The following is a 23,471-nucleotide window of genomic DNA, read 5'->3' on the forward strand; positions in this document are numbered from 1 at the left end:
GTCTGTGACAGATGGGGACATTGTCCCCCACTATAAGATCACAGCCTACCTGGTCTCTTCCTGGTAATCTGCTTACTCTTCTTCCAAGTGTCACCAAGTCTCCCCACCAAGGGGATGTGTTCAAATAGGGGGCACCAGAGTCCCTGTTCAAGTCAGTCCCTGCTCTCTACACAACTGTGGAGAATGTGCTGTCCATTGGCTAGATCTGGATAGGGGTTCTAGGTTTACTGCATGTATCCAACAGTATCCTTTTAAGAAGTTACTCCACCATTTCTATTTTACCTTTGCAGCAGGCAGGACTGAGACTCCACTTAATTCCCTGTTACAAGAAAATTTCATTCAGCACATTTTTAATCCTAGTGAATTTAACTTGCTTTTTCTTAGTCTCCGAGTAATTTAACTAAATGTTTCAGAGTCTTAGAAGCCCTCTGGAGAGCAGTTCTGGATCCATGGAAACACTCTTGTCTATTCAAATGTCAAGGTACCTGCTCCACACTAGACTCTTCCCCTGGAGAAGCGCTCTGCGTGTGGATCCACAGCGTCCTCACTACATCCCATCGCTCAGAAGGTGCTTGATAACTGATGAGCATTAGGACTAAGCATGTTGAAACACTCACGCAACCTTAACTGGCTATGGGAATAAAATGTGCGACAGTCTGTTTTAGTGCTCTGGTAACGAAGTCTCACAGGTGAGCTAAGCAGCAGAAATCTACTTCCTCCCAGACCCAAGGACAGGCCCTTCCAAGACTGAAAGCTTTGTCTTGTTTCCTCAGAGGCCAGTCCCTGAGCTTGTGAATGCTGCCTTCTTGTTCTTTCCTTGAGATGCCTTTATGCATGTATCGTGCAGTGTTTCTTCAAATGCACTTTTTTTTTTAAAAGTGAAGAGAAGAGACTGAAGTAAGATGCACCCTGACTGGTATCCTCAATAGCCCATGTAGCTTAATCCCCTCTTTCTGGGACCTATTTAAACCAGTACCACAGTCTGCGGCACTAGATAGGGCTTCAGTATAGGAATTTGAGGGAAACACAGTTCAGCCCCTAACTACAGCCCTAGGCAGTAAGCTTACAGTTTTCATTCCCAAAAAGCTAACAATCTTTCAGGTAGCTTTCCTCAAAAAAGGGAAACAAGTAGAAAGTAGTGATTTGCGGTCTTTACTCCTCAGGTGCGACCCCTGCATTCTGATCCACGAGTTGTACTCTGGCTTTCTGCTGGGAGTCAATAGGCGAGGTTCTGCCTGTGAGATGGCATGATGCTGTTATGTACTTTTTCCTAAAGTCTGACAGTTTACTTAGACACATAGCACAGTGAACTAAGGGTTCTGCAGGGGAAAAAGGGATTAGGATTCTAAAAGTATTGCACATGGTGAGGAAACTATTGGAGAAAGGTTTCTCTTAAAAAAATTTAATGAGCCAAAATAGAGGCCTTAAGATAGCTCTTGGATGTCCCAGGGAAAAAGAAGGCCCCTCCAAATGCTGTTATATATGACTATTTATTTATTTATTAAATATTTATTTTCTTTTTTATGTATATGAGTGCTCTATTTGCATGTACACCTATATGTCAGAATAGGGCATCAGATCACATTATAGATGGTTGTGGGCCACCATGGGATTGCCAGGAATTGAACTCAGGACCTCTGGAAGAGCAGACAGTACTCTTAACCTCTGAGCCATCTCTCCAGCCCATATGTGACTTTCTAAACAAACAACAAAAAAAATCTTGTAAGAAAATGAACCAAAGTCCTGACAACCAGGTGGATCTTCTTAGTCCCTGATCACACACACGCACACCAGAAGCAAGTTGCCTATAATTCACTACAACACATCTCTGGCAAACAGCACATGCATTCAATAAACACGTAAGATCATTTTCATAAAGCACTGGACTCTCCAGGCTGCCTGCCATAACTGCATAAGACAACCTCATTGAGTCCTGCTTTAATCTTCAAATGGTCACTGTATTTTATAAATTCAGCTTGTCTTACAGCATAATATAGTTTTTTTCTTTATCTTGGCTGGTATCATGGAAGACTAAAATTAATAAGAGCTGTGTGTACTGTTTATCAGCCATGGTAATGAATGACTATGACCAAGGTGTGACGGTGTGACTTGTATCCGATGACGTAAACAGCGGTGATTAAACTGGTAGGCCTTATTTGACTGCTTGGGATACCGACAATAAAAGTGGTTCTCTCCTCAGCTGAGTTTCCTTAAGCGTGTACGGGCCTGTTCCTCAATAACTTTAAAAGCCCATCGGACAAAGATTTCTATCTCATCACTAGCAGCCCACCTGAGTCTCAACATGTCCAAAAAATGACTAATCAAAATTCTGCAAACTCGACAAAACTTCACCTGCAGTTTAGTACTAAGAAACAATTTTCATTCTGAATTTAAGTTTAGTAGTTTCATTTATACAAGGGGGGAAAAAAAGAAACTTAAAAAAAAAAAACCTCATAAAATAGTTTATGAGTAACACCTCAACTTAGTAAAAAGAAACAGTTCACATTCACAAAGGTGTTAAAAGCTTCCGTTTTCCCGCCCACCAAAGTAGCTAAGTAGCACAAACAAGCTACGTTTCCTCAATTCGGCCTTGAAGTGGTTTCACAGGCATTATAGGCGCCTCAGAATTTGTGTTGCTTAAAATCTAAATTTACGAATGGTTGGTATAAATTTCTTGAGGACCAAATGTTATGGTATACCTTTGTGTTTTCTGCTTTCTCATACTCTATTACTAATACATGTGTTATTTGCTGACTTTTGGTCTTCTGACACTTCCATTTATTACTCTTTTATGTTTTGCTCTGCTCTTCCAAATCGGCAGAAACCTTGCTTTAACCGATCCTTTTATCCCCCTCCCTCACTTTCACTCTCGGTCTTTTCAGATTTGAAATGGGAAGAAATCTAAGGTGCAGCCTGAAGATGGCATATTTAGATTTTTCCAGTCTCTCTCGCTGTGTATGTGTGTGTGTAAAAATCACCCTGCCTTCGTTTTGTATCCATTGAACCGCTCCGTCGCGCCGAAATGTTGATAAGTAGCCAAGAACTTGGTTTCCAAAATGGCTTGCTCCTTTCGAGCTCACATGGGTCTAAGAACTGCAATTTATTTCCATTGCAACCAGACCTTCCTTCTCCCTAATCCCAACCATTACAAGAAACCCAGGCAGCAGGGCCTGGCGAGTGAGGAAAGAGCTCCTCTAATGTGGTAAATTCAGCAGAGCCCGCACAGCCGTGGTACCGAGGCAGGAGCGGTGAAGGCTCAGGCGGAGAAACCGAAAACCCCGAGGCCCACGCTTCGCACATGCCGGACCCGCTCGCGCCCTCCCGCCACTGCCCCGGCCCCGCCCCCTCGCCGGCCCCGCCCCCTCCGTCCCGCCGCGGCCACGCCCGACGTGAGGCGCGAGCCCGCCGGTCGGGGCGGGGCCTGCGCCGTCGCTCCCCCTCCCCCCTCCCCGCCGGCGGCGGCCTCCGCGCGGGCCTCCCAGCCCCTATTCCACTCACTTTGTTCTGCGCTTTTGTCCTGGTCCACACCAGCAGGTGGAGCCGCAGTGAAAGTTTCCCGTCCTTTCCGCGAGCGGGAGCCCATCTTGCTCGCCGCCGCGGCCCTCGCTGGAGGAGGAGGGTCAGAGCTCGGGGGCAGCCAATCGCGGGCAACGCTGCTAGTTACCGGAGCAGAATGGGCTGTAGTTTAGTGAAATAGGAAAGCTGCAAAACACAGTGGAGGAGTGCTGCCGTGTAAATAAAAAGGGGGCAAAAAAAAAAAGTTTCTCAAGTCGCCGCTGCACGACGTCGGGCCGCGCCGGGGCGGGGGTCTGCGCTCTCCGAGCGGCCGCGCGCGGGACTCTGTGCTGCCGCCAGCCCCGGCCCCATTGTTTGTGTTTTCTTCAAAATATGGCAAAGGTTCAGGTGAACAATGTAGTGGTGCTGGATAACCCGTCGCCTTTCTACAACCCGTTCCAGTTCGAGATCACCTTCGAGTGCATCGAGGACCTGTCTGAAGGTGAGTGGCGCCGGGCTGTCAGTTGCGGCGGCGGACGTTAAAGTTTCCCGGCCCGGCCTCGCGCGGGGTGGGCCGCGGGCGGCGGGAGGGCGGCCATGCGAGGGAAACTTGAAGTTGAGGGACGCCGGCCGCGCCGCAACTTGCGAGCAACTTACCGGGCGGAGGGAGCCATGTTGTCAGCTTTGTCTGCGGCGGGCGGCGCTGGGCGGCCCCGGCGGGGGTCGTGCGGCCTCGGCGGCCCCAGGGCCCCGCGGCCCGGCGGGGAGCGGAGCCATCTTACCGGGCGGCGCGGCGCCTGCTGCGGGCCGCCAGGGGCGAGCCGGCCCGCGCCTTCCCGCCCGAGCCCCGCCGAGGCTGTCCTCGCGCCGCTCTCCCGCTCCCTCCACCAACCAGCGCGGAAGGCGGGCGCCGGGCTCCCGGGGGCCGCCGTCCTCCCCGCCGAGCTCCCCGCGGGTGCCCGGGATGCTGCGCGCAGCCTCCAGAGCAGCGTGGACGCCTCTCCCCGGGGACGGGAAACCTCGCAGACAAACAGTGAAGAGCTAGGAAGTTCCATCCCACCCCAGAGCAAGAGCAGGCGCTTAGCCAATTCCAGGCACTTCATCTCTGGCTTCTAAAAAGTCTGAAAGACTTTTTTCTTCAGAACGTGTGAAGATGCAATTAAAATAGCTCCACGTCCAGGCTGATGGAGAAAATACAAACGTTGGCTAGGAAGTAGAATGCAAAGCCCTTTCTGAAGTACGATTCGTGGTTTTTAAAAAATGCGAAATAATGCAATATATAGAGAATTTAGAAAGCTAAAGTGTGAGCTTCTCATTGCCTTTTTAAAAAAGATTTTATTAAAATTGGTGCTTCATTTTCAGAATTTGAAACAAAAAGTTTAACTTCAGTGTTAATTTTAGTTAACTAGGAGGATATCTTGGGACTTGGAAGTATTTCGACAAAATGCCTTTTAGGAATATTACCCTAATCATGACAGAAAGAATTTTTTTCATTTAAAAGGCTTTTTTAAAAAAACCTCTACAGTGTACTTTACTTTATACAAACCACCGCAATACACTTTTTAAAATTGTAAAAAGGAAGTCACAACTCTTTCCTCCACTCCTTTATCTAACCATCACTTTAAAAATGTGCCCCTCTTGTTTTTAGTACATACATAAAGTATAAATGCACGGTTAATGAGTGGGACCTGTTTTGAAGATTGACTTGAGATTTAGAATATAGTAGTCTCCAAATAGGCTGTGATGGTGTAAGCGTAAGGCTGATTTGCTTGTTACCCAAACTGTTGCTCTCCCATGGTATATTAGTAAAAGCATTTCTACACCCAACTTTGGATTTTAGCTTATATACTAATGAACAAGTATAAAGTAGAAACATGGGTGGCTCTATCCTAACTCAATAGCAGTGTCGGAGACATCAGAAGTTCTTCATGCTGCAGGTGGATCCCAAACGACGCTTCCGTCTTAGGAGTCAACTTTGTTCAGGGAACACGTGATCTAGGATATTGTTACAGAGTCACTACACTGGATAGTTCGAAACCAGCCACCCAGAGACCAAACTGCCTTCCATTTTAAACTGGCATCCTTTCACAACAGTGGCGTCTTTCATGTCAAGACCATGCCTTCCTCCAGAACATTTCAAAACCAGGGCGCCATTATTTTGGGATATTTTAAGCTGAGTCATTCCAAAGCTCAAAAGGAATCTTTAAAAAAGGTGCCATTCCTGTGTACTCCACCTAGAGGCTGTATGGAGTAAGAAAATGGAGCTGACTTACTCTGCAAAAGCTCTTTTCTAGGTTCCATGCTTTTGTTGTACTGTGACTTTTTTTTTTCTTTAAATAAGTTCTTGAGATCAAACTACAAAATAAAATAAAGGGAATTTTGAGTTTATAATTTGTGTCTACCTCCAACCCACTGATTAGCTGCCATTTCTTATACTTGTCAGTAGTCTTGAAATAGTTTAACCTTTTTTTGCCTTGTAGCAGTGCTTCAGAAGAAGCTGTAAGTTGCATTTGCTCTAAAGATAACAGGGTTGTTTCTTTTATAGGGCCTACGTGTAGGAGTAGAGCACATTAAAAAGTGGGATTTAAAGGACAGTGAAGCCACTTTCTACCTACACTACCTGTCTGTGAATCACCAGAACCCACATGGTACCGATAGAACTGACTCCATCCAGTTGTCCTGTGACCTGCCCATCAATGCCCACCCCCACTCCCATCTACCCCACATTCTTACAGTGTATAAGAGGGATTTTAAGTAGGGCCTTTATCATGCTTCATCACTAAGCCTATACAAGTTTGATTGGCCTGTCTGCAGTTTCTAGGCTTTAATATTTGCAGTGCCATCAGAATTGAGCCTGTGGCTTCATACTTTGAAAGTCTGGGCCTGTTCTGATTGCAAAGGCTTTATACTTTTCTAGTAGACCACAGATCTTCCCAGAAGTGTAATTAAATTAAATTTTCCTTGGTAACATCCTTCCCACCACACATGGAGAGATACTTTCTGCCTGGGATTACCATGGTTGGATGGAAAAAGTTAACTTTTTAAATAAATAAATAAATAAACTTCAGCTCATAACTCCTGTAGTGCCACAGCCCTTATTAAGGAAAGGAACACTGAGTTTACATTGTCTTCTTGGTAAGGTTAGATTGTCTAGCTCTCGATTACTGTCCTTACCCAACCTCTAATCTTCATTAATTCCATTACCTAAAGCTAGAAAGGGCAAGTTGTACCCAGTAGCTTTTTTTTTTCTTTCTTTCTTTCTTTTTTTTTTTTTTTTTTTTTTTTGGAAAAAGCCAATGCTCTTTTGAGTACCAGCAACCCAACTTGAATTCTGATTCTGATCTGTAAGCTGTGAATTTTAGATTACTTAGCTTCTCCAAGTCTCAGTTTTCTTGTTTATATAACATACACAGTATGTATGTGCTTGAATAATTTTATCTGTATGATAAAACGTTCACCTTAGGTAAGTTAGTGGGTTTCGTATACCCTTCTCCTTAAAAATGTCTTTTCTTCATTTGGGTCACTTCCCTCGTTGGCCACTAGCTTCCTAAACTGTATTATTGATCCTTCCTCTTCCTGCCCTGTCAACTTTGGTGTTGGCTGAGGCTGCCCAGGAATCCCACTCCTTCCCTTGTCTATGTATTGTTGCCAAATTTCCTTTTTTAAAAACCTGACTTACGCGTGTCTATACTTAAACATCTAATAGACATCTCAGGCATGTGTAATACTAACTTCTGATCATTTTATTCTAGACACACACACACGGCTACTGCTGCTTCCATTTCCAAACTTAATGTAGGATGTAAGTGCTTTACACCGCCCCCATGGCAACCATAACTCACCCACAGCACGACTGCCATTCTCAGCTGTTCCCTTGCCCTCATACAGTCTACACAACACAGTGAAAACGGCCCTTTTAGATGAAAGGTGGATCCCTGTCACTTCTCTGCTCAAAACCTTGGGTTGCAACCCCCCAAAAGACCATTGTAAAACACAGATGTTTACATTACGATTCATGACAGTATCAAAATTACAGTTATGAAGTAGCAACAAAGCTAACTTTGTGGCTGGGGGTCAGCACAACTTGAGGGACTGTGTTAAAGGGCTGCAGCGTTAGGAAGATTGAGAGCCAGGGCTGTAGGGCTGTAGGGCTGGGGCTCCATGGTAAAGTGGGTACCTAGGGTGATTAAGCTCCAGGTCTGACTCCCAGAACAACAACAACAATGGTGCGGCTCACTGTAATGTCCTTAATGGTGAGCGTCACACATTGCATGATCTGGCTGTATTGCTCCCCATCCCAACCTCAGGACAGGGCAGCTTGTCTATGCTCTGTAGATGCAGGAACCTGAATCTGGAAATGTAGCAAAAGCTGGCAATACAGATAGCCTTAGTCTCTGGTAGAGCCATGACACAAGAGTCAAGAAGTAACTGCTGACTTTTAAAACAGTAATAATAAGGAAGTTGCCAATCAAAAAGTTTTAGTTTGCAATATAGTACGAATACAAAGGAGTACCAATACTCTTACAAATTTAGGAAATAACCTACATAATTACACAAAAAAGGCTTAGTTAACACTCTCCAGTGTGAACCAGAAGTACAACCCCTTGGAAGTGCTCGGTATAGTCTTGCTGTAATGAAGCCAAGCACAGACCACACCGCAGGAGGTTATCTGTCATCTTCTTCCTGTGTTTAAAGAGCAGGCTCCTTCAAAACGCAGTGGTTTCACTCCTTAGTTCTCCATAGAGAAGTTTTCTAAGAGTGCTTAGAGGAATCTAGGTTGAATTACAAGGCAAGTCTTCTGCTGTGAGTGAGTGTGTCATGTCCCTGCTCACATGCTATGGGAGTACTCTGCCCTATGAAGAGGTGTAAGGATCTTGGTTTCCTCTTCCGGTTTTAAGAATGTGCCAGAAAGGAGGAACATGAGGAAATGCCCCCACTGTATCCAGTTGGTAATACACATCAACAGTAACTGTAAGTTAGTAACAAATGTCATCAGCTATTCTACTAGCCAGCAAGAATGATGAGGTAACAGACTGCCAAACTTACGTCAGATGATGAGTTGAAGGCCCTTCCTTCTGAACCCAATGGAAGGTTTGCTAGTGATTTTTCCACAGTGATGAGGTTAAAAATGGTGCACAGAAAGGCTGGGAGGTTGCACAATAAATCAGCTGGGCAATGGGATTACTGTTGCCGGTGTGCTGTACTAAAGGAGGTCTCTGAGTACTTACTATGCCATTTTGCTTTATGAGTACTTATGGCAAACTTTTAGTGTTTCTTCAATTTCTGAGGCACACTTTATGAAAGAATTTGGAGAAGTTATTGGCATGAAATATGAATTCTGGTTACAAAATTCGTAAGGAACATTTCTATATTCTTCTGGATAAGAAGCCATTTAGCAGTTAAGTGGACAACAAAGAGACTTTATCATGCTAATATAACTGCTGGTATGAAATAATGTTTTTAATTTTTAACCCTAGACTTGGAGTGGAAAATTATCTATGTGGGCTCTGCAGAAAGTGAAGAATACGATCAAGTTTTAGACTCTGTTTTAGTGGGTCCCGTTCCTGCAGGAAGGCATATGTTTGTATTTCAGGTAAGGTTAATCTTGATATGTATATGCCAAATGTGTTTCTAATAGACTAAATGATCTCAGAGCCTTATCCTTTCTGTGTTAATTTTGCTTCATCTACTCTCACATTAGTCTGCCGTCAATTCAGGGATGCTAGAGTGTTTACTTTTGGGAACTAGACAGACTACACCATAAACTGTATGTGTCATGGCATACAAGGTTGAGTTTGGTTTTGTCCTGTGGAACAATCTTTCAAGGTGAAAGCATCTCCAAACATGTATTCAAATGGCATACTGGTCAGTACTATGCATCTGCTGGTGTGGTAGCAACAGCCTCATTTTGGCAGTCAGTAACTGCAAGGCTAAGAAATATGTTAGCAGATAGAGATGTGTGACTTGAGCCATTGGAATGAAAGGAGTGTGACAAATCTATTACCTGGTTATAGCCTGTCAGTAGACAGTCTCTTAGTGTGCATTATCTTCTCAGAGACCTCGGACAGTATTTAGATCTGTGCCTAAGCTTCAGACATTGTCTTCTATGAAAGATTGCTCTCTCTCCTACTTTATGTTAAATTGCTATATAAAACTAGTAACTTTTTTTCAATTATCCATGAGTCTTAGAGGGAGATATTTATAATACCGCAAGGAGTAATGAGCTAGCTTTTAAATAACGTAATTTTTGTTAGACGTATTTCTGCCTAACCAAGACTCACTGCGGTTATAATCCAGGAGAAAACTCTCTTTCTTCCTATGCCTGACCTTATTTCTCCTTCCACAGACAGGACAGTTTCAGTGAAAACTCTTGTAGAAATAATCCCATTAGAAATGGGTGAAGAGTTGCTGAAGAGCACACTGTTAAGAGATGATGCCTTTTAAATACAGAACTGAGAATCTGGGCTTGAGTATTTTCTATTAGGAAACTCCACATAATTTAGTGTCTATAAACAAATGGCAAAGAAAAGCTCAACTACAGTAATTTAAAGGCTGCAATACTTTAATTAAAAGTGCCATTAAACTGAGTTGTGTGTGTGCATAACCTTGGGAAAGCCATAGCTACACAGAATGCCTAAGGAAGCACTGCAGCCTCAGGCAGGTCTGATGCCTCTGCTTATGAAGACATGTGACCTCACTAATGAGCCAACTCTTAAGAATGTTACAAAGAATAAGGCAATTAGCAAATTACTGACAAAACTAGCCACATCTGTAATTAATTAAAACTATTATTTCTCATTATATAAAGAGGCAGGATTTGCTTGGACCCACAAGCCTGGGACTACATACTGTACTGCTAATTCATGACGTAGTAAAAGAAGCTCAGCTTAATGTATAGTCAGTCATATATACCCTTCGTATTGCTGTGAAAACTTGTATGTCATGGTTTTGAAGTTAGTATCTGCAAATCTTTTGTGTTTATGCTTAGACTACCTCGAAGCTTTTGGATTTAGTGCTGTAAGGATAAGCTTATAGCAGCATGTAGCTTTTTGTTGGTATCAGTGAAATGTTGGCAAAAAGAGCAGACAGAGTCCTGTGATTTAGGTCATGTGTTAGTCTGCGCAGTTTTCAAACTCTGACAGTTATTAGCAAGAAGAAACTAAGGTACAGTTTTTGTTTTGTGTTATGAGACAACTGTCTATTTTCCTGGTCTGCTGTTTTGCTTCAGAATAGTTAACTATGCCTTTCTTAGGAATGGGTCTAAGACTAGCAGGGAGATGTCCAGACATCTGCCCAGTATTGGATTGGGTCAACAAAAGTGATCCCCATCACTTCTACATTTTTTTGTTTTTGTTTTTTGAGACAGGGTCGCTCTGTGTAGCCTTGGCTGTCCTGGACTTGCTTTGTAGACCAGGCTGGCCTCGAACTCATAGCGATCCGCCCCCTGAGTGCTGGGATTAAAGGCGTGTGCCACCACACTACATCCTTAATGACTGAGAGATGTACATATTTCTTGACCCAAATTTGGTCAAGCTAAATCCTCTCACAAACATGTTTTTAAACACAGACACAACTACAGCTGATTTGCTGGGTGGTAGAAACATTACTGAACTCTTTCCCATCTTCACCCATTTCCAGGTGTGTGAGAATCTTTTTGGCTACCCTAAAAGTAACCCAGGGGTGAATAAGACTTGTAGGACAAACGGTATATTCTACAGGAGACAGTCTATGTTGCAATGCTTGCTGTCTGTCCAAAGGAATCATATAACCCATCAGACTGGGAACTGAATAATGAGAAAATTCTAAACTAAGAAGTTTTCATAGCTGCATTTAGATTATTAAGACATATATTAGAATATTTGTGTCAAATAAATACATAAAAAGGGAAGCTGCTACCTTGTGAACTAAAAAAGACCTTGCCTGGAAAATAGGTTTGATGAAGATATCAAGAGATAAATTTAGGATAGGGTGGGAAAAAGAACTTTACAGCCAAGAGGCACTGTTTGACACACAGAGGATGCCTCTTTCCTCTCTCAGAACACCTCTCTCACACACAGGAGAATTACAAAGTTGTGAAGAGCCTTATAAATGATGTTAAATATGTTTACCTCTTAGAAAAGGAACTAAAGCCTCTAAGGTTTTAGATCTGCCAATGGGATAGAAACAGATGCCTATGTAAATAGCAGTATAAGCAACAGGCTGGAACTGAGGAGACAAGTTAGAAAGCTCAGTCAGTCAGCCTTGATAATCTCCTTGTGGAGCTCCTGGCAGTCCCTCAGATGGTGGGGGATGAAGATTCCACCTGTCAGAGGGCACACGGAAAGGAATAGAATGAAAAAGAGAAGGAGGGTGGGAACAGGAAGGTCAGAGCAAGGGTATTAAAATTGGGATGTAATGTGAATGATTTTTAAAAATGAAGATAAAACTTGAAAGGAAGAAAATAAAACTCGCCCTTAATCACAAAAAAAAGAAAGCTTAGTTAGTAGTATTCTGCATAATAGATGAAGGAACACCCAACCATTAGAAATGAGGTGCTGAGTGACCAGGTAAGAGAGACTGAAGGTGATAGAGATTTTTAGTCTCCGTGAATGTCTATGGCTTTAGTGTCAGCTACGTGATGTGTACAAAATAAACATAGTCTTAAAAGTTCCCATGCACTGTTCATACGCAAAGGCCATTCCCTGGTACTGGAAAACAGTAAATTCATGCTAGAGTTTGTTTTCCACACAGAATGGCTGTTTCAGGTTGTACTTGGATGCCTCAGCCATCACTCTGACTTGTCAGTGTCAAGCCCTGAACAATACCTCAGCTTTTCCTGGCATTTTCAATCTCTTCTAGTTCTGTTGTTTCACTGTCTTCATTCCTCAAGGTTCACCATGGTTCAAAACATGGTCTTTGGTGTCATCTGCCTAAACAGTCTTTGCCTGCATTGAATTTCCACAGTGTATGTAAACAGTACACTGTCTTTATTACCCAGAAAAATGACTAATTACAATACGGTTTTCAGTTTTTCAAACTTTGCTCTGTAGTTTCTAAGATCCATTGTTATTTGTAGTCACTGTTTACATGGTTACTACTTACTTATGGTGCTGGGGACTGAGCTGGGTGGGCTCCATCCCTGACCTCTGCTGTCAGTCTTACCTAAGAATGACTACTGAGGACACCTAAGGGTCCTGGATAGAAGAGGGAAACTGATAGGATAAATAGGCTCTCTGGAACTAATTTGCTACATAGTAGTTTGAGACTGAAACTTAGGACTGCAAGAGGTTAGGATCAATACAATGATTGATTCGATTATAAAAAAAATGGATTTTATAATGAATATTATATAATTAATCACCACACAGTAAAACCAGAATTATTTCTTTCTTTGGCTATAATCATGCTTCCAAGTACTGAGGGTACCCAGTACTACTACTATGTGAACCTTATTTTCTAGGTATAAACTAATTCCCACCAAAGAATATTTGTTGGTTGGCTGTAGTGATGTTCACTTGTAACTCTTAGCCCTCAGGAGCCAGAGCAAAATGAATTTGAGGCTGGCTTGGGTTGAACAGTAACAGGCCAGCCAGGGTGATATAACAGGCTTCTGCCTCTAAAGCCAAAAATAAATTAATAAAATCATTTTCCCCACTAATGTGGTTTCAAGTAGTGCCAAGGTAATTGAAGCTCGCTCATGCACTGTACCTGCCACTAACAGCCTTTTTGTATTTCTTTCTAAATTATTCTAGGCTGATGCACCGAATGCAGGGCTCATTCCAGATGCCGACGCAGTGGGGGTAACAGTTGTGCTAATTACTTGCACCTACCGAGGTCAAGAATTTATTAGAGTTGGCTACTATGTAAATAATGAATATACTGAAACAGAATTAAGGGAAAATCCACCAGTAAAACCAGACTTTTCTAAGGTAATTTTCTTACTATTCCTTTTTAATTACTTGTACTGTCTAGTTTTTACGGGTTGCTATCTCATTGTATACTATGAACATGGCCTTAAAGCAGATCTGAAGTTTTGTAGTGCTTGAACAAACTAATCACTGTTCCTTTTGCATGAATGACCTCAACCCTAGCTCCCCAGAAATCAATGTTAGGTGGCTATCTTGAGTCTTATGGTTTAGAAAAACAGAGGAGCTTCCTGCAAAAAGCAGGCCTTTGCTTATAGCGGCTGCGCAGCATTAGCATTCTCTGTTTGCCATTAGGTATTTCACTTTAGTCTCGAGGACATGCAAGGCCTTATATTTGTAGTGAAGTGATTAAAAATATTTTTGCCTATGACTCTTCCCAAAGTCTTGACAAGATTAAAGTGGTTTTGTGGTTCATTTCTTTTGTGGTGGTTTTGAGACAGGATTTTCTGCTGTAGCCCAAGCTGGCCTTGACTAGATGTCATTCTTCCTCCGATGTCTGGGTTTTAGGATTACAGTTGTTACCATGCCCATCTGTTGTGCTGTCTGCTGTGCTTAGTGTTAAGCTAAGGGGGAAATATTTCTGGTAACAAGTTAAAAGTCTGAGACATTAAAACCTGATTCAGTCATCTTAAAAACAGTGTCTTTAGAATTTGCCACCTGGAACAGTTAAGGGGTTTAGTTACTGGTGACTTTGTAAATAAACTGACTGACGTTCTTATCTGCCTGGTCTTGCTATAGATTACAGAGTTCTCCTTTCTGTTGGTGAGGGTGGAATGCTTTTCACTGTGTGGAGACTTCCTGTTGAGCCAGGGTTACTCTTTGTAGAACCTTTGTATGGCAGTAAAAGAAACTAGAATAATGTTTCTAAAAATGAGTTTTAATATGTTACTGTTAGGATCCCAATAATTGAGGTTCTGTTTGAGGAAGATTGTTCAAGTCTTTTGTATTTTATTTCTCTGCTTAGGATTGAATCTAGGGACTCATCCAGAGTACTTCTGCACCGACCTATTATCTGCAGCCTGAAAATACATCAGGCTAAGAACATACTTAATGAAAACATCCTCTTCTAACAGGTGTTCGGAAGTACCTTTCTCTCCATTATCCCTTTAGGAAACAGGAATATAAAAGCTGCTACTTGTTTTGGGAGGGGGGGATGTAGCTCAGTCGATGCCCCCCTACCCCACCCCACCTCGTTTCTGAAGTCTAATAGTTCTTTTGCTATTTTCTGTTGTGGTCCTTGCTTGCTAGTTGTGTTCACATGCTTGGCTTGCTGGTGCCCCTGCATATGAATACAGCCCTTTAAAGGGATTAACAGCCACCCAGGTTGCACATGGAAGTCTAACTTTCCAGGGCTTATCATTTCAATGTTTCTCTTTCTAGCTTCAAAGGAATATTTTGGCATCTAATCCCAGAGTCACAAGATTCCACATTAACTGGGAAGATAACACAGAAAAACTGGAAGATGCAGAGAGCAGTAACCCCAATCTACAGTCCCTTCTTTCAACAGATACATTACCTTCAGCTTCAAAGGGATGGTCCACATCAGAAAACTCACTCAGTGTCATGTTAGAACCACACATGGACTGCCTGTGACCACGTGCCATCCCATTAGAACAGATTAAGCTATTAAAAACAGAACTATTTCCCTGAAGTTCCGTAAGTACATAGTTAACGTGAAATGTGAAGAATTTGTTTAAAAACATCCTGTAGAAAGTTTATAAGAAAACCAGTATTTGAGCAAATTGTGGAATATAAATACAACTATTTTTAAGTACTTTTTTTCTCTAATGTGTTATTTTATTTGTTCATGAAACTAATCTGATTAAAGCATATATATTATTTTCTTCTCCTTTATATGTAATTAAAGCACTTATAAAAAGAAAAATTATCAGTTATTAAACCAAGTTGTGAAGGTGGTTTAGCCTCTTGGACAATAATACTTTTTACTAGCCTTTAAAAGAACAAAGTTTACTTCAACAAAAATGCTTTTTCCTGTGAGGAAAGTGTCCTTTTTATTTAAGGAGCAAAGTTCCATTCTGTAATGAAAAAGGTGTCTTTAAAAGGGGAATCTGAAGTCAGTTACAAAGCACTAGGTAGGGTTTTTCTAAGCCACCCCAGTGTAGCTTGTGGCTTCCTCCACAGCTTACATTACACTGGACTTCTGGCTTTCACATAACAACTGCGGCTGCCTTTGAAGTCCCTCTGACTATGGTGTATGCTTTCCTACTTCTAAAACTGAGAAACCACTATCATAAGTCCTTATTGTCCAGAGATTTCAACATGGCAAGAGCAAACACAAGGTCTCTAAGAGTACGTTAGATGGCTCAGATCTTCTCCCTTAGTTTACAGGGACTCTACCCTGTGTTGCTGGCACTATTGCTGTAGAAGGGGAAGTTAGAAAGGTGCACTTAGCTTTATCCTAATAGGCTGGCTACTTTAGGAAGTATGTCTTAATGTTTTGCAGCTATCATGCCCCATTATCGTCTGGTTCTCATTAAGGTGTGAGGCGTAAGCATATCTGTACTGACATATTCTAGACAGCTTTCTAGAGACAATTTTTTTTGAAGAACAGTTTTAGAAAGGAATTCACCAAATAAATGGGCCAATAGCTTATTTTAATAAGAAATAGGTACTTTGAAGTTTTGATCCATTAAATTTACAGTAGAATATTTTCATTTGGGTCTTGGTGATGAGATGCAGGACTGCCATAGGATGCAAGTTATGCAGTGCCTTCACATCTAAGCTTTATACTGCACTTCTAAAGTCTGAGGAGAGGAAAGGGCTTTTGTTTAAATATAGACTCTTAAGTTGTACATATTTTTTTCTATTTTAAAAGGTGAATTTGTGAAACAAAGTCTTGTTAAATGTTAAACTTTGAAATTTAATACTCCAGATTATTACAGTATTGTCCATTACCCAGTTTATAGATTTTAAAAATAAAATACTTCTGACTACTAAACCTATGAAAATAAATCTCATTTTTTTTTCTAACTGCAGTTAGAAAATGTTAAAAGAATTCAGTGTTCAATACAGTAGGAAAAAGCTTATTAGAAATAAAACATACAAACTAAATCAAGTAAAGCAAGTCACTGGAGTATTTAGTCTGATTATAAAAACCACTTTGTAATGACATTATATGGTTAGGTTTTTATATCACTTTTAAATGTATAGCCCATTGTCACAAAAGTTTGATACATAAAACTATTGCCACTGCTCTATAGAACTTAAAAATAAAATAAACGAATAGTAATAGAACTGTCTAAATTAATCATTAAGAACTAAGAAACTAGCATATGCAGGTATTTTCCTCATGTTTAGCCTCATTTACAAACATTATGTCTGAATTATACCTAAAAAGCTTAGAGCTTGCCCACCCCGTTTCTTTTTTTTTTTTTCTTTTGAGATAGGGTCTCTCATGTAGCACTGGCTGTCCTGAACTCATTACGTAGATCAGGCTGGCCTCCAATCTAGAGATCTCGCCCGCCTCTGCCTCCTGAGGGCTGGGATTAAAGGCGTGCCCCACCACACCCAGCACCATTTCCTCTTTGATGAGAATAAATGGTGAATTACATGCATGCACCATGCATGCCACTAAAGAGCTAGGTGAGTGGTTGGTGAAAGTATCCTTTGAGTTGAGGAAACATTCCAGAAAACTGAGGAGTCATGCTTGCATTTGCTCATTCATAGCAAGAAAGTCTATTGGGGCTATCAGCATGATCTGTGGGTAAAGGTGCCAAGCCTGACTACTTGAGTTCAATGCTCTGGATTCACATGGTAGTAGGAGAAAACTGACTCCTACAAGTTGTCATCTAATCTCCACATATGCACACACAAAATAAGTAGATGAAAGGTAATACAAAATTTAAAGAAAAGAAAGACTATGGCATGGTTTTATATCACAGTCCATAGTGTGGAATACTGTATGACCCTCCAACACAAGTATACATTTACATGAGAATAGCTCTTTGCCGCACCTTACTGTGTGCAGCCTAACTCTCATGGACTACAAAAGAGTGACAAAAGGCCACTGACATCTTTTGAGTGGGTAAGAAGTGGTGATAAGTTCCTCCACTTATAAAATCTTTACCAACCTTTTCTTACCTTTGGATTATATCTTGACATTTAAAATGTGGGAAATGTGCTAATTCACTTTACATTTTCATTAACACTTTGAAGTCATAGCCATTTGTTGTAATATTTCCTCAGCTGTCTGACATTAATAATGGCCTGCATGATGGCATGGGCTTGTTTCTCGACAGCCTACATAATTGGTTAGGAGTCATTTCATGTAATTACACATAGTCTGGCTGAGGAGTTGAGAATGTACAGCGGTGCTCTTGCTCGGCCCTCCTTCTCTTGCGGTATCCTCAATTCACAGACCCCATCCTATCAATACTTGCTAATTCTGTGTTCAAAGTCCTTCGATGGAACTATTGGGCTGTTTCCTTTCATGATGAATTTCAGAGTTTAAGTGTCTTCTAAGTACTCTTGAGGAGAGACCACAGCAATAAGGCTTTCTTAACATGTACAATATATGAAGGTAAACTCCTGTTTTTAGTACAGGAGAAATAACCAAAACTAAATGTAGAAAACATCAAGACACAGTTTAAAAAATTATTTTCTCTAAATTTCCTGTCACTTTATAACTAGATATTAACAGTCTATCTGTAAGAGCTTTTAAACATACTTTGCTGAATTACTGACAGTGTATGAGCAAAATCTCTTAGTATGTATTTCTAAATGCACAAATCTCCCTAAGAGGTGTCATTGGGAGCCAGTGTTGTCCATGGAAATGCCTTAAGCTATATGCCGTCTATAAATGAATTGATCGTAAATGAATTTCCATATTTTGGTGTTCTGCTTGGTAGATCTTTATAAACTGACATCTTCACATATTCCTACATAAAACTAAGTTCCAAACAGAGGACATGGACCTTTTTGAAATATTTTCTTAATAGTACACAAAAAGATGATACATTTCCTTCAATTTTTGGCAGTAACTGAAAAAACTGATTCAAAATATATTCTACAACAGGTACATTTTCATAAGAAAATAACTGTGCTTGCTTCTGCATTAAGTCAGTTAGTTAAAACTATCATTACAGTACCTGCACTAGTAGATCCAATTCCTGTGGTCAGAACAGACCTTGGTGTAATCTTTGCTGCATATTTGAGGAATTGCGATTTCCCTGTGCCAGGATCCCCAACCAATAAAAGGTGAGATTCACCTAGAAAAAGTATATGCGTGTTAAAAATTCTTAAAAGGACCTATGAATACCATATGACTAATAAAAAAGAGTGGCTCATATGAAGTGCCAACCCAACCCATTTTACATATTTCTGATGTTTTATGCAAGGCTCTTCAAGGAAGGAGTTAACTAAAAATCTTTAGAAAATTTAGTTGTCACAAATATAGCAATGTTTGATTACTGAATGTGACATTTAAAACTTTAAATCTTTTAATAGAGTATGTGCTATTTTCAGATGCTTAGGCCCATGTTTAACATTTTAAAAATCCTTGACTTATAAACATTTTCTGATTTTTATCTATTTTTAAATTCAAACTAATGTGATTAAAGCTGTCCGTATAAGGCTTTATTTTATTTTCTAAAGTACTTCTAAATGGTGGGGATTTTATAAGTGCTTTATACATATCAAGCCATTATGATTATATTAACTGAATAAAAACATTTTCATTTATATAAATTCTAATAGCTTAATTGAGTACCTTAAAATGATACAATGTTCAATTTCACACTCAACAGAAATATCTGCCTGTTCTATGGCAGATATTTTCGTTGGACAAACAAATTTCTTTAGTAGTAAGTATTTTCTGAATACATTATAAGAAACCATTATCTAAGCTCAACATTTGGCGAAGTGCCTTGAGGATAACAGATGATCGAAATATACAGTTTATAAACTGCGTCTGTCTGTCTGCTACTCCACTATATGGTTTTAGAGTTCTGCTAACAGCCTGGCTTAGGGGAATGTTATTTTAGTCCTCGGGTTAACTCTGGTGATAACAGCCCTGTGCGTGCCATGCTTGCTGCGCAGGAGCTTGCTGCCACTCAGATAGTGTTGCACATTTGGAGTAGTCTTTGCTTGAAGTGTGACCTGCAGCAGCAGCTCCTGGCAGATGGCAGATTTGCTGTCTCCTATCAGGAGAATCAGCAGCAGAGACTGTGAGCAGCAGTCACAGTCACAGATGGAGACCAGCTTGGAGACATTAAGAAACAGCATTTCTAATCTCTCTGTCATGCTCTCTCTTTCCCTTTTGAGTCAAAGGAGCCAATTTTGTGGCACCTTCACAGGCTTGTAGTATATAACCACTGAAAAATTTAGTGATTTCTTTCATCTTTCTGGAACTATAGAAAGAGGCTCTGATAAATATGGATGTAGACTAAGTATGAGCAACCAGTCATCAGAAACTACACTTAGAGAACCAACAGCTCTATAGGCAGCTTCTAACCTTAATTCTTTAACTTAGTATAGAAAGTAAAGGATTTTATTTTGGCATTTTTAAACATGTGTGCCATTATAATTCACCCGGCAACAAGCAGTTTTTGCTCAAGAAAGAGGAGTCACCTTTCCCCTCTATAATGTTAGTATTTCTCAAAAGAGTATATACTGACCTCTGACCCTTGTTCCTGCAGCATCAGTTCTTTGGGTTCCGCCAGCCAGTACCATGGCCACGGCAAGCTTTACTACATACATGCCGAACACTTGCGGACACAAGCTGGCCAATATTTCATTCCTCCCTGGAAGTGAGGAAGATGACACGTTATCAGTAGTTTTCTAAGAACGCTGACTGAAATCTCCCTGTCCCGTAGTACTTTCTTATAAACACATTCTTTGTGCCAATTTAAAATCATAAGGAAGGCCAAGTCGAATGAATAGAGAGTGAATAGCTCTGTTTAGTTTCTGATTTTCTATTTCATTTCTAGTTTTCAAGATGATCCTGGAAAGTAGCCAAAGGTGGTTGATTTCAAATGTTTCTCTCTGCCGCAGTCTCCCAAGTGTTAGGATATATGCCACCATAGGGCACTAACCTTGTTTAAAGTTTAGTGCCATGAAGAGTGGCTTCTTGCCTGGCTGCTACCTACTTAAGTTTCTATAAATTGGTCATACTGAATAAAAAAAGACATTTCCTGTTCACTTTCAACTTTCATCCCTTAACATAAGGCGGTCATCTGTTCTCTGGTAATGTCACTAAAATCATCCCACTACTTAGTTAAAAGAATATATTCAGCCTTGGCAATGAGGCATTGTAACTGGTAACTTTTACAGAGCTAAGCTGGGGTTTGTGGAGCTTCTGAAACTACAAGAGAAAGAGAAGTAAAGTTAATTCACCTTGCAAGTTGACTTGATGTGTGTTCTGATTATTTGGGAAAAAAATTTTTTTTAATAAGTTACTGTGGTATCAGCATATTAAAGTAACTGCAAAATACAACCCCAGTAATCCAAGGTCCAATTGTGTGCTTTAAATAAAAGCACCAGATCTGGGAATTGCTCTAGTGTATTCATAAGTAAAGCATTTCACCCAGGCGCTCATCTGAGCTAGTGACTGACCTGAGCCTTGGCATGACTGGTCGCCCCATGTACAAAGACTACTTTTTGCAATGAGTCTGAATCATTTTGGGGTTGGGGAATAAACTAACCCTGGAGCTGCTTCCCCATGCAGTGGCTCAACACTGACTCAGTGGCAGGTACTCGGTGGTGATGAGCCCTAGAACAGCAGGGATGGTAGAGAGCAATCCCTTATTTAAAGGTGACCAGAAGGAGAGCATAGCCAATCTACTAGTGCACCAACTACTAGAAGGCAGCGTTCCTTTTCTAGATAGTCAAATATAACACTGGTATATCCAGGACAGCAAGAGAGTTCATCCATACTAAAACCTGTTGCCTAATTTTCACGGTGTCTTTGTAACTTCCAAGGTTATCATACTTATTCTTCCTGTGTCTGACAAATGAGTCAGAAATAGCTACAGTTTCCTAATTATAAGACAGATCTTCAGTCACCAGCACAAAGGCCTGGGAATCTCTAGGGAAGAGTCAGTGTGATGCAGGCAGAAGAGCCCTGGCACTGCAACAAATGCGGAATGAACATAGCCAAAGAAGCACTACACCTAAGAACGGTCAAAATGTATGATTGTTAACAGTGAAGAGAACTTTGGGCTCTTTTCTACCCTGGTTACATAAAAGGAAGATCGGGGAACACTACATGTATCACACATGGAAGATTTTTTTTTTTAAATCCTACAAAATAAAAGCAAACTTCATATATAGACAAATTGAAGCCTTATTTTGTGAGGTAAATGTCTGGTTTGGTTTGTGATTTGAGAATAAAATACTACACATTAGATTGGAGATAAGGTTTATTTGTCTCAAGAAACCTCCAAAGAAGAATAAAAACAAGGAAGATTTCATGTTTTATACATGTGGGTTTTTTTTCCCAATAAAGAAAAAATGTTTTCCAAATCCCAGGCTGTGATGTTTTATAAATTTAATACCTTGTAAGTGCACAGAATTACTGCTATGATGACAAATTCATTCTGTGTATCATCAGTCTTACACTGACTCCCTGTTTTAAAACCCTCAGATAACAGTCTTTATTTCAGAATATGCTAGAAAACCATGTATTTAATGCTGACCTTTGCTTAGTACCCTGCACCCACATGAAAAGCTGGGCATGGTGACACATGCTTGTAATCCTCATACAGGGAAGGCAGAGACAAGTGATCATCAGGCCTAAGTGACTAGCAAGTCTAGCTAAAATATTGGAGTAAACCAACTTGCTTCCAGGAATTGGGGTGGTTGCGGGAGATAAGCAAACAGGTGATGAGTCTTGAAGAATAACATAAAATATACCTCTGGTTTTCACATGCATACACAGTTGTGCACAGAATGCACATGCATGCGCGCGCGCGCACACACACACACACACACACACACACACGTGCACAAGAAATAACAAAATTTGAGTGCCAGAAATGGACTTGAAAGGAAGACTGCTATTAAAGACACTGATTAATGATGCCCCTTCAGTAAAGCTGTTGTCTTGCACAGCACATAAGCTGTTTGCAAGTCATATCCTTTTTTAACTACTGAGTTGAATGCAGGCAACTACAGTGAGTCTTATGCCCTTAATCACAAACCTGCAAAGGGGTCACTCTTATAGTATTCCCAGAATTCTTCAAATTCTTTTCGAGCATCCTCATCCATGACTATCCCTGAGGACTGCTCATTATTCACTTGGACATAGTTGGATTTCAAGACAATCTCCACTTCACAGCGTACATCTCGCTGAAAGGGTTTCCACCGTTGCATTACCACCCCATAGATGGTGAGGTCATCTCCTAGGAAAGCACCACATTAGTCTAGCATGAGGAGCATGCATGGTGGCTTAACACTGAAGCACTTGATGAAAGACCAGAAGTTAGACATAAGCCCCCAACACGTTCCCCCTAGTAAATATATTCATTCAGAAAGCAATTTTAGGCAAAAACACCCCAGATTCTCAGGCCCCAACAAGAGTTAGTTTCTGAATATGTAAAGTCAAGAGCATTTTTTAAAAATCTGCAATATAGTAATCACTCAGTCATTACCCTTTATTGGGAATACTGTGCTAGATGATTTATTTATCACTGTCATGTTGGGTGACATGCTCATTCTCCAGCCAGAAAGTGAGACCACATTAGCTTGGAATCGGGAAGGGAGGCAGCCCTGTGCTGTCTGGCATGTACTTTTCATTTTTTATATGTTCATACCGCACACAATGCACTGTGTCACTTAACATGTAGTTAAGAAAAGGGGACCAAAACAAAACAATTTCATAAACTTAATCCTTTTAAATTTCAGTCATCATGAATGCAGATATTGACTGTATTTGATCCCAATCTTGGCGTTTATACTTTGTACAACAAATACCATCTTGATGTCCTCTGAAAGATTCCACCCAGCAGGGGATCAAAACATGCTAAGACTCATAGCCAAACTCTGGGCAGAGCACTGGGAGTCCTATGAGGGGATAGAAGGACCTAGAGGGGACAGGAACTCCACAAAGAGACC

At 40.9% G+C, this 23,471-nt stretch overlaps 2 protein-coding genes across 8 annotated transcripts in view; one reads left to right on the forward strand and one right to left on the reverse strand.

Moving 5' to 3' along the window:
• The window catches only part of Mcm9 (minichromosome maintenance 9 homologous recombination repair factor), a 75,442-nt gene that overhangs the window by 42,322 nt on the left and 9,649 nt on the right, over positions 1-23,471 (reverse strand). For 2 of the 7 annotated variants that reach the window (XM_051164560.1, XM_051164553.1), the window contains 3 exons: positions 22,559-22,759; positions 20,036-20,161; positions 18,509-18,628 (listed from right to left, as the gene is read on the reverse strand). In XM_051164560.1, coding sequence (XP_051020517.1) covers positions 18,509-18,628; positions 20,036-20,161; positions 22,559-22,759 — 447 coding nt within the window. Of the gene's footprint in view, positions 1-5,457; positions 5,851-15,918; positions 16,166-17,768; positions 17,888-18,508; positions 18,629-20,035; positions 20,162-22,558; positions 22,760-23,471 lie in introns of those variants that run through there. The other 5 variants (XM_051164557.1, XM_051164555.1, XM_051164556.1 and 2 more) reach the window with 5 other exon arrangements.
• Positions 3,521-15,239, forward strand: Asf1a (anti-silencing function 1A histone chaperone). The gene is made up of 4 exons (XM_051164561.1): positions 3,521-3,997; positions 8,973-9,088; positions 13,227-13,403; positions 14,781-15,239. Exons 1-4 carry the CDS (start codon positions 3,889-3,891, stop codon positions 14,991-14,993), a joined length of 615 nt encoding a protein of 204 aa, XP_051020518.1. The 5' UTR covers positions 3,521-3,888; the 3' UTR covers positions 14,994-15,239.

The sequence above is a fragment of the Acomys russatus genome, chromosome 21 (assembly GCF_903995435.1).
Source record: "Acomys russatus chromosome 21, mAcoRus1.1, whole genome shotgun sequence".
Lineage (NCBI taxonomy): Eukaryota > Metazoa > Chordata > Mammalia > Rodentia > Muridae > Acomys > Acomys russatus.

What these genes read in the sequence shown, in the direction of transcription:
- Asf1a (XM_051164561.1), top strand. Translation starts at nt 3,889, where the DNA reads ATGGCAAAGGTTCAGGTGAACAATGTAGTGGTGCTGGATAACCCGTCG. An exon ending in CATCGAGGACCTGTCTGAAG is followed by an intron (nt 3,998 to 8,972) that starts GTGAGTGGCGCC and finishes TTTTAACCCTAG; the next exon opens with ACTTGGAGTGGAAAATTATC. An exon ending in TAAAACCAGACTTTTCTAAG is followed by an intron (nt 13,404 to 14,780) that starts GTAATTTTCTTA and finishes TTCTCTTTCTAG; the next exon opens with CTTCAAAGGAATATTTTGGC.